General features: G+C 33.5%; 2 protein-coding genes across 3 annotated transcripts in view; one reads left to right on the top strand and one right to left on the bottom strand.

Moving 5' to 3' along the window:
• Nucleotides 1-3,742: 3,742 nt before the first annotated feature.
• Nucleotides 3,743-6,612, bottom strand: LOC109537145 (retinoid-inducible serine carboxypeptidase). Its single transcript, XM_019903746.2, has 8 exons — nucleotides 6,520-6,612; nucleotides 6,065-6,227; nucleotides 5,719-6,010; nucleotides 5,553-5,663; nucleotides 4,389-4,599; nucleotides 4,114-4,332; nucleotides 3,901-4,055; nucleotides 3,743-3,842 (listed from the first exon to the last, which is right to left on the bottom strand). Exons 1-8 carry the CDS (start codon nucleotides 6,563-6,565, stop codon nucleotides 3,756-3,758), a joined length of 1,284 nt encoding a protein of 427 aa, XP_019759305.1. The 5' UTR covers nucleotides 6,566-6,612; the 3' UTR covers nucleotides 3,743-3,755.
• Nucleotides 5,251-10,818, top strand: part of LOC109537125 (breast cancer anti-estrogen resistance protein 1) — a 48,130-nt gene continuing 42,562 nt past the window's right edge. Inside the window, exon 1 of one of the 2 annotated variants that reach the window (XM_048665941.1) lies at nucleotides 5,251-5,374. In XM_048665941.1, the coding sequence (XP_048521898.1) occupies nucleotides 5,348-5,374 (27 nt within the window). In that variant the 5' untranslated portion in view covers nucleotides 5,251-5,347. Of the gene's footprint in view, nucleotides 5,375-9,868; nucleotides 10,107-10,818 lie in introns of those variants that run through there. The other variant, XM_019903710.2, reaches the window with a different exon arrangement.

Raw genomic sequence — 10,818 nt, 5'->3', positions numbered from 1 at the left:
AGACGAAGATGTCCCAATGTTGTCGAAGAACAAGTTAAAACCAAATTGAGTGATTTCAATTTCTTCGAATATGTGAGCATTGATAATGGCATTCTTTCAAGAGAAATGTTGACCGATGAGCAAATTATAGACTCCGTAACCTCATCTACAGCTTTAAGCGATAATGAGAAAGATGACGATTTAGATAAAACGTATTCTACTGTACACTAATACTGTTCCAACCATTTCTGACATGACAAAAAAAGTGTCAGAAACTCGGAATTTTATACAATCACGCCAAGTTCCTAATCATATCTGGGAGTCCTTTTGTGATCTTGAAAACTACATAATTAACGTCTATTTTTGCAGCAGAAATGTACAAACAAAAATTACAGACTTTATGAAGTAGATTTCAAATTGAATTTTGTTTATCTTTTTGTGTTCTTTTTAGTCATACATACGAAGTCGAAACGCAACATTGAATTTCAGATCTAATTATATCATCTTGTTAAAGGGTATTTTAATAATGTGAGTTTGTTTTAAATATCTCTTGAAATAAGCTGAGGGAAAACTGAAAAAGTAAGTTTTTTTCAAATATTTCTGGAATTATTTCTCAACTTTTAAAACACCATCTTGTTCAACATCAAAATGCGCAACTTTCCTCTACTTTAAGGGACTTCGTATCTCTTAGGGTTCACCAGATCTCAATGCTAACACCTGGAATTTGTTCCACCCTGTATAAAATCAGCCTCAAAACAATTATGATTTTTTAAACTCATTTTCATGATAATGAAATGTCGATTCATGACAAAGACCTAAAATATAAATCACGAACATTTTTATATAGTAATTAATCTCTGTGTGGCCTTCTGTAATGGATTGACGCATTCCATTACCACTAAATACATAACATCGTTAAAGTTTTTACCATTAATTTGGAAATGATGTGATGAAATTTCCGATTTTGGCCCAGTATTGTCGGGCTACCGTAACAGAAAGATGATATTTTATTTGTTAAAGTATTTGCCAGCTTTGCTAATTATTGCCGGTTTTTCTAATGCAAAAATTAGCTTAGAAACCTTTATGGGCAGCAACTTTGTTAAATCATCCCAGTTTATCAGAATGCCCCAATCCGAAAATCGGTTCCATACGTTAAACTTTGTTTATTCAAAAGGCCAACCCTATTGTGTTCCGGTGTACAATTTAATTGTTAAGGCGCCTTTAGTGCCAGTAGTGGCTGTGGAACTTTCATCTAGTTCTGCTCCGAAAGCTCTACTTGATTTCCACACCACCGAAACGTTGCTTCTCATAGATAGTTTAGCATCGTTTCACGATACCTTCGACCGATTTGTTACATCGGAGTATTTCCAAAACAGTGGAAAGTACAAGCTGTTACTGTGTAAGGAAATAGCAACCGATGTTGAGTTGTTGAAGGGACTTGTGCATCTGGTATGGAAATATAGAATGCTCGATTTTGTTTTGATCTATTTCGATCAAACGGTTGTGAATGAAGTCCAATATAATCCGTTCAGTGATGAACTCAAAGTAGTAAATATAGACGATGTTGGAGAATATCACGAGGAATATCCAGATAAATTGAAAAATATGAATGGGTATCCAATGAAAGTGCTAGGTTTGGGAGAAGTAACAGTTGTGCTTCGGACCGAGCGGGTTTATTTTACCTTTTTTTTAGATTTTCCGCACTACATTAAGAGCAACCTGTGCGGCTTTCCATGTCATTTCCAAGAGTCTCTGAAAACCAGCATGAATGCCTCGTTGATATTTAAATATCTCAATATTGATGAAAGTTATACATATAACATAATGCAGCACGTATCGTTTTCTGATATAGATGTTTGCATTAGACCGCAGGCCGTTAGTAAAAGAAACGTTCCAGAAATGTTCGCCGACAAAGTAGAATTTACTTATCCGCACATGATTGATAATATAATCCTGGCAGTTCCTAAACCCACAAAATTCAAGAAGTGGACGTTAGTAATCTTTAGTTACAACATTACTGTTTTTGGGGTCATTTTAATTTTGCCCGCCCTGATGGCATATCTTAATAAAACGCTTTCTCTCACCAGTGCTCTTAATCAACTAGAACTAAATTTTTTTGTGTTGTCTTTGTTCAGAGTCCCTGTTCCGGGGACTGTTAAGAACAAAACCGTACTTAAAGCCGCTTGGCTTTTGTTCTCACTGTCTATAAGTATGTTATTCGATAGTTTATATTTGAAAAAGCTGCTGACCGATAGATTTAATTCAGAAATTAAAACCATAGAGGATTTGAAGAAGTCGGGTCTTCCAGTATATGCGTGTCGCCTTCAAAACTTAGATCCCGCCAAATTAAACCTTTCCTTTTCTTATACAGTGCTCCCTAGAACCGAATGGGAAAAGCTAATAATCAAAAACGACGGAATGTATGCCTTTTTGGGAACTTACACAGATGTTAACTTTGTGGCGAAATACTTTGCAAATCTTCACATTGAGTTCAAATATCAAGGCCTTAATCAACCGATTCTACCGAAATTAGCAAGTTTAATCGTACGGAGAAAGTCGCCATATATACAAAAACTCGGTGCTTTGGCAGCAAAAATGATGGAATTTGGAATAACTAAAAAAACCCACAACACGTTTAAGAGTATAACGGTGTCCGATGTTCGGATGACTTTCAATCATTTTCTGGGTGTTTTTTTAATTCTAGCGTGCGGTCTTCTTTTGGCCACGGCAGTTTTTGTATTTGAGATTTTCAATGTTTTTCAGCAGCTTTATGGATGGTTTATTCAAATCCAATGTAAGAATAAACTAGTTTAGAATTGAACACTTGTAGCATTAGTTTTTGTTACACATCTTATCATATTTGAGTAGATTAGTTAAAATTGTAGAAGTTTGAGTTGAGTTTGAGAGACTTTTTATACTAGTTTCAACTTTTTTATATCAAATTTTCTATAATATTTTTTGAAAATAAAGCCAGTTTCAACATGTTGGTAGGTTCAATTGGATGTTTATCCTCATATACCGTTGTTTATAGGATGCTTTTTTTTAAGCGGTAGCATGAAAATATAGAAAAGTGAACATTTGAAAGACGGTTGATTTTATTTAGCAGGAAAGTATTCTTGTTGGAATGTTGCCGAGAGTAGAGATTTAGAGCAGTAGAAGCAAGATATTTCATTCCCAACAGCAAACGTTTATCGACTTTAATTTGGTGTAAAAAGATTAATTTTTTTTAATGTTTCCGAAATATATACGAGGGGTAAAATAGTGCCATTTAGATCACAGTTGCGCAACTTTGTTCTGAACCGAGTCGTATTCAATGTTGGAAATTTGAAGCAAATGGTTTTATATTTTTCTGTCCGAAAAACACCAAAAGGGGTAGATTTTTTCAAAAAGGATCTAGATTCTCTAACTGCATTTTCGTCGCAATGAAGCGAAGAATGCAACAACCTTATCGCAAACCTTCAAAATGCAAGAAACAACAAAAATTTCAATAATACCCGTCAACGCGTTCTTCAAATATTCAATAAAATTTTATATTTTTTTTATCACTCATTCTCGGACACTAAACATTGTTGAGATACATTTTAAAAACTGAACTTTGTATGTTGAAACATTTAATTGCTGAAGTACTTTTTATTACTCAGACTTGATTAGATATTTCTATGCAATTTATTATTTCTTCTTTTACTTGAATTTGGAAGAAATTTTTTTACTTAATCTAACGTTTCTCCAAAATGTTGGAATCTGCTTCAAAAAAATCATTACACAGTTGAAACGTTTTAATTTATTGCATGAGCATCTACTTTAAAGTTATCAGTGACTTGTTGCAGAATATACAGCATCCCATTGGGATTGTCTCTGGGTACCTGAAAGAATTGGCAAGATTTTATTGAGGTTTTCGACTCAGTCATTTGAAGCTCATACCATATGCCCAGCACGTAGTACCCAGAAGAAAGCCAAATTCCCTGCAGATTTTTCAAAACCTTCGTTAATTCCACTGATATCAAATGGTCGCTTTGTTGTAGATGACCATGTGATAGATTCTCTGAAATTTAATTTGTCCACCCAGTCGATGGTTCCTATACGCAAAAACAGTATTAGCTCAAAACTAGACGACTACATGTTTGTTCAACGTACCGGGTGTGTCCACAATAAGATCCAACTGTCCATTGTATACAGCAACTGTTAGATCCGTCTCATTCAGCAACCGTTCAACAATATCAGTAACGGGCTTCATAAAGTCGGTTTGTAAGTAGTAAAACACATCATCACTCTGCCTGCCCCAGTCTTGTTCCAGCCCCAAAGCCTGCTTCACTTGTTTGTTCATTAAAAACTCCTCATCGCCAACTTTCTCCCCTAAAAGTCATCATCAAAACGACTCGTAGATGGAGTTCTGAATATTAATCATTTACCATCTGGCTTGTACAGGGTGTTCTTCAGAAAATTTCCCGAGATTTTCGTTAAAACGTTATAAAAGTCCACGTCGTTCGCATAGTTTGCTACCGAACTCTCCAAATCTCCCCAAGCATCAGTTGCTTCGAACCATTTGCCCTCATCCACAAGCGTTTTCAGTTGGAGGGCTTGTTGGTTTAGTAGATTGTATTGTTGCGTATCTAAAAATCCCTAATAATTGCCTAATATTACATAATTAAATAGCGTTGTTTGGAAAGATGGTCAATAAATATCAATGATCAATAGAAGGGTGTTTAAGTAAACTATAAAAAAAATTTTGAAAAAATTGCTTATTAAACGGGGGATTTACTGCATTTTACCCGATTTTTTTAGATTTTTTGGTAAATTTTTAAGAGCAAATAATGAGGTCGTTTTAATCCAAAAACTTTTTTAAATACGATTTAATTGTCATTATTATCGATTTATCAGTGTCAAAAATAGGATTCTGCTGTGTCAATTCGTCCCCCTTTAGTGCTTTGTTTATTGGCGGATAATAAACGTGTGTGGTGACAAAAGTGGAAAAATATTGGAATTTTTCATCTTCTGTGCGGAAAATTGGTGATTTTCTAAAAGCGAACATTTTCCTTTAGCCTTTTGCGGTATTTCCTCAACAAATAGTGATATTTTAGTTGGAAAAATCCGATTTTCTGAATATGATAATGTGTAGCGTTCGCTGTCATGTCATGGTTTTTTCGCCTCTGTGTGAAAAATTAGTGATTTTTTGAAAGCACATTACTTCCTTTATCCGCTTGTGGCATTTTATTCCCGGTAGTATGATTTTAGTTGGTAAATTTAAGCAAAAAAACGCGATTTTCTAAATTTAAAATTCGTTGACGTTTCCTGTCATCGAAACGGCCGGCTTGACGTGTCTCAATTATTAATTAAGACTGAATGGTTTTAACAATAATATCTGTCCTTAATGCAAGTTTACCAACGACAGACAAAGGTAAGCACGTTTTTTTTTAAGATTATTGCCTGAGTAGAAACTTGAGAAATTACAATTATTTTGAAGAATCTATGAATGGGGAATATTCTCATCTGATTTAAATACCCGTCAACCTTAGCAAGGCTTCCAATGTAGCAGCAGTTTTAGTGATTTAAATAAATTTCAAGAATCTACTTGCCTGATTGTAAAGATACGGGGCCCAAGTGAGGCAAGAATCAACTGGGGATATCCAGGAATCTCCCAGTCCTACTCCTTTGAAATTGCTCCGGATTTCTCCTCTTTCAATAGCCTTGAATTAAAAACATCATTCTTTAACTGGACATAAGTGCAAACTTTTAACTAACCTGATACAAATTGAGCCCAATTTCAGCAGTCATTTTCCCCCCATAAGATTCGCAGAATATGTAAAGAGGGACGTTTTCAAATTGAGGCAAAGCTTGGTAAAACCCTTGCAGGAGCTCCACGAAGTCCTGAGCAATTTGCTGATTGGTAGTCGCAAACTCATTAGAGTTCACGTAACTGAACCCAGTTCCGACTGGATTATCTACAAACAATACGTTGGCGTATTTCACCCAGCTGGTGTTTCTTTCATTTAAATCCGAATCGATTGGTCCGATTTCCTCAAAGTTGCCATATCTGTTCGAAAAACTCTCTCAATTGAGTGATTTGAGAATAAGTCCAGTCACTTACTGGGTTGAGGATGCGCCAGGACCTCCTTGCAACCAAATTAGTAGGGGTTTTTCGGTAGGATCAGGTGTGGCGGTAGTATAATGTAACCACCAGAACATGTGAGCCCCATCACGCACCGTTACGTAGCCCCATTCTTGATCTGTTGGCCCAAATCCTTCTCGAGCTGCCAAAAAAAATGTTACATTAATAGTAGAGAGCTCCTTAGTTGGTTGGAACATCGGCGCTTCTAGTAATATTTTTTACTGAAACTCTTAATATTTTAACCATAGATTCAAATATAATTGTCTACAATATGTTTAGTTATATTTTCATTAGAAACCAATACCAAAGAAACAGCTTGGGGCCCAACTTAAACATGCACTCACCTTACAATGAAAAAATAGTTACAATTCATTCAGTTAATTATTTTCTACTTCACATTAAAACTAGTTTCAATAAAAAAAATATTCACTCACCAAGAACTGCTGAACAAACCCCCAGAAGTGCAACTAACAGTTTCATGTCGTAGGAAACTGGTAGCACGATAACAAGTTGGTGGCAACGTCAAACTTATATATGTAAGTGTTAGACACTTTAAATTTCGGCTTATCATAAAGCACTTCATTAATTGTCTGGTTTTGTAGTTCAATCACGAAACGTTCACAAAATTGCGTTAACTTTATCTTCGCTATTAATTTTTTTTATCGGAAATTGTTAAGTGTTTCGGTTCGTACAGAGTGAAATTAGACTGAGGTCACAAATTTAGGAATTTTTTTCAATTTTCAGATATTTCTAAGCGTTTTCTATTCTAATCAGGGCAGACAGTCCTTGAAATCTCCATAAAAAATGTTATCCTATTATCCTCTCTTGAATTCTTTAAAATATATCAATTTAACTTATTTTTTCGAAAGATTTAAAACTGCGATTAAAGCGAAGTTCTTCGAGACTGGATTTTATTTTGGGATGAAGATGTTTTTAACGAATTCTGAAATTCAGGTTGTTAAATTTTAAGGCCTCTAAAATTAAGTTAGTTAAGGCTTTTTTGGAACTTTGAAACCTGAAACACTACTTATATAATTTATAATGGATGTTTGCCAAAGAGTTGAGGTTGAGACCACAAAGGGTTAAGCCTAAAACGTTTGTTACATCCTACCATCTCAGAGAAAAATCTATGTAGAAGCTAAATATGGAATTAAAATTGTTTTTGGAAAAAATTTAATTTTACTAGTGTCTAGACATAATGGCGAATGCTTCATTTAGAATGACTGAAAATTTGTTTCCTTTATAGTTAGACGATTATTAATTTACAGTTAGACGAATTATCTGATTATTTCGTTCGGATTTACTGGACTAGAGACTGAATATGGTGTTTTGCTTTAATCTTTCGCACTGGTACTAAACCAAAAATATGTATATTCGGAATCAGTTGGAAATTACCATATTAAAAGCAATGAAAATTCCAGTTACTAGTTGCAATTTCAATAAAACACTTTTCAGAACTCTAAATGCTTTCTGTAGGTATCTAGAACTTGCAAGAATGATMATTTGCCGCATTTTGCGTTACATTTACATCTTTCATTYCATCATCAGTKCTTGTAACGTGGTCTGGGTACTCGCGCGTAGCATTTTGTTGTAAAGTGCCATGAACGTATAAACGGGCGATGAATGAATAGAACAATTTTATAAAARTTGAGAAAAAAGAGCTGACAAGTAATAAAACATGAGAACTGTTTCAACAATTAGTTGCGAGCATATCGGAAAGCAAATAGGTTTCGTCAGATGGGAATATCTCAAGTGTATTTCACATTGACGCTCGAAAAGTAAATTTTAATGAATGTAAGGTATTAATCAAGCAAACTCGAAATATTGTGAAATTAACCACCAGTGCATTGCTTATACAATTTTGAATTATTTTTAAAATTCAAAAGKCAATTTACAATMTTTATACAAATTTAAAATYTTCWTGRAATTTKATATTTTCTTCAAGAGATTTAAAACCTCAAAACTTATACGTAAAATTTGTCTAWTTTTCATCCGAATTAAATGAAGTGACATWAAATAAAAATGGCTARAAACGCGAGTTGCYATTTCTTGTAATAATTAAYTTTCTGTGATAWTTCAAAACAYTTTTGCTTYMAAATTCGRCTGATYTCGAAACAAAGTATCTGATAAAGTTAATATTATGTTATAATAAAWTTATATRGTGTRYAGGTGATGCTGTTTAAAMGCTTATTRTTTCAAGAGGTRCCTGAAGKTGATGAGTKTTCTTTTAAAMAAATAAAMKTTCTTGATATTCCCGAAACCGAYTGWMATAWGCAARTKAAATTTTWCGGKRTTTCYGAWAYSKACKWMAATGGTTTGTAATTTAAAAAGTAATTTTTTCTTCAATTTTCAAACRRAAAGGTTTTCTCTCTTTTKCRTAGTACTCGTAGTCTTTGTAACRTCCTGTAGAGTGGAWGYTAAGCCTTTTCTAAAGTTTAACAAACACYTTKTSCATGATGAAGTAAAAATAAAAAATGCATTAAAGAAAATCAATTAATCKAAGAAGTWCWTGTMCGTYWTWSTAAMTATCMTMMTYCATYSAAGATTGAATTAAATGTTTTGGCAATTTTTWATTCYAKAATAATTATRCAAAATCACAGTAAACCTATTGCAAGCCTTTAACTTAAGGTTCCAACAGATTCAATTTATTTCTCYAATTTGATACAAAATTATGTGAAAGWATCATAAAYTTTAAATTAAAACTATTTTCAAAAGCAAAGTAAAGTWAAAAGTGAACTCAGAAACGAACTTTATACAATTTATTGTAAGTGTTGAAAATTTCATCCGAACCTAAAACCMTTAACCCAAAGATTAAAAGAACATTAATCATACATTAGAAGCAAAATTAACATGCATTTCATAAATTTCTCAGAAACCATTRAAATGCTTCACTAACTTGGRGCAACTCCGTAAACTAAARTTAATCATTTAAATTTAAAACGATTTTTCATCATTTGCTTTCTGAAATCATTTRCATTGCATTATGAGAAAACATACACCTAAATSGAAAATATTTTATGAAAATTAAAACTTTTCTGTTAGAAATTGTATGGAATGGATGGATTTCAACATGAAAAAATTAATAAAATTAGGCGGATGCAAACAGAAAAATAGTCGAACTTCGARTCGAATTCGTTCACTTCGTTTATATTTAAATAMTATATAATATTGAATGTTTGCTAACTTATTATGATTGTTGKTTGGAACAATTTTTCTTGGAACTGGTATAAAATAAACAAATTCTTATTATTTTTTGATTAGTAGGAAAATTAATTTGTTAAATAAGAAATAGCAATTGTTTTTARTAAATAGTAAAKAATTCACATTCTTAATGTTCTTTGTCTAGCTACTCAAATATTGAGGAGTTATATCTAGTGTATTTAGATAGAGTATTTGCATATTTTTCTTATCAGTAAGTGTTAAATAGGTAAGTTTATTAAATTGACTTTCATTGTGAAAAATCCAGTGCAACTTCCAGAAAAATGAACATTTTCTTTTGATTGTTTGAGAAGAAAACACATCAAAACACTAACTCCAGACTGGATATAAACATGAAAATGAAATTGAAGAAAGAGTTGATAAAAGTGTAGTTGTGTGGTGTTGAAAGAATTAATTTTGGCAATTAACGAAATAGCTTCTATTGCATTCTGTAGCAGCATCTCGCAGGAGCAAAATGACGCTCTTGGTTGGCTCGTTTCGGACCAGTTGACGATTCATCATCCATCTCCTTATCACCCTCTTGTTTCGTGGAGGAGGAACGAATTGGTCGATCGTTCGGTTGAGTTTGCTTTGCCGCGACTGAGGCCAAATGAATCACGCCATGATGTGATCACAATTTCATTTTAGTTCATTTCGAGTCGTGTTTCGTGCGGGTTGTCGATGCGCTGGTTTATCTTTTTCGTTTCATTTTGTTGTGCATGATGTGTTTTCTGTTAGGTTTCGTTTGATTTGTTCGAGTTGTCACTCGTTTGTTTATGTTTCTTCGGTCATGCCTCAGCCTACGGATCTCCCCTCTTCGCAGGTAAGGGTTGTTCAATCAATAAACTAGACGTTGCGCTGTTTTGCCGAATTATTTTCCGCAAATCATAATTCTGGATGGAGCTCTATTGATTTTCCGGATGCTGGATACGGTTTCAATATTGCTCAGTTATAATTGGGAATTTTTCACTATTTTGATGTCTCAATTGACCGCCACCAAACACAGTTTGGTGATTTATGGGTAGGGAAACCAAAAAATATGACTAACATTAAACAGTTTGAATGGCAATTTAATACAGTTGCTAATTTCATTCAATTATCGGTAACATTGTTTTGTGTTGATTCGAACCGAAAACATTGGAAGAATTTTTGCGCGCTATTATGAGCGCAACATCAGCGCATTCCATGAATACTTGCGAGAAGAATAATCCTTTAATCTGCTTATAGGAAAATGAAACGTTTTGACAAATTCGTACTCTAGTAATTCTGTATGATTTAGTATTAATAAGTACAGGGTGGCCCAATTTCATTATTGTTACAGAACTATATCGAGTAGATAATTGTATTTTTCAAAATACGTCTACCAACGTTTTCAAAAAGTTTATGTTACTTAGATATACGTTTGTCTTTCTTATACCTGTGTTTCTGGAGTCGTACCTATATCTACGTAATGTTGACAAAATCAGACAAAACTGCGTTTTTGGCTCCACTTAAGTATTTCTTAGGCAAAAGTTATAGTCTGTTTCGATTTTCTA

This window comes from Dendroctonus ponderosae, unplaced genomic scaffold (genome assembly GCF_020466585.1).
Source record: "Dendroctonus ponderosae isolate FM_Combo_2020 unplaced genomic scaffold, Dpon_F_20191213v2 Dpon_F_20191213_4, whole genome shotgun sequence".
NCBI classification, from domain to species: Eukaryota; Metazoa; Arthropoda; class Insecta; order Coleoptera; family Curculionidae; genus Dendroctonus; species Dendroctonus ponderosae.
The sequence above is the reverse complement of the archived record's forward strand: the minus strand, read 5'-3'. Positions and strand labels throughout refer to the sequence as shown.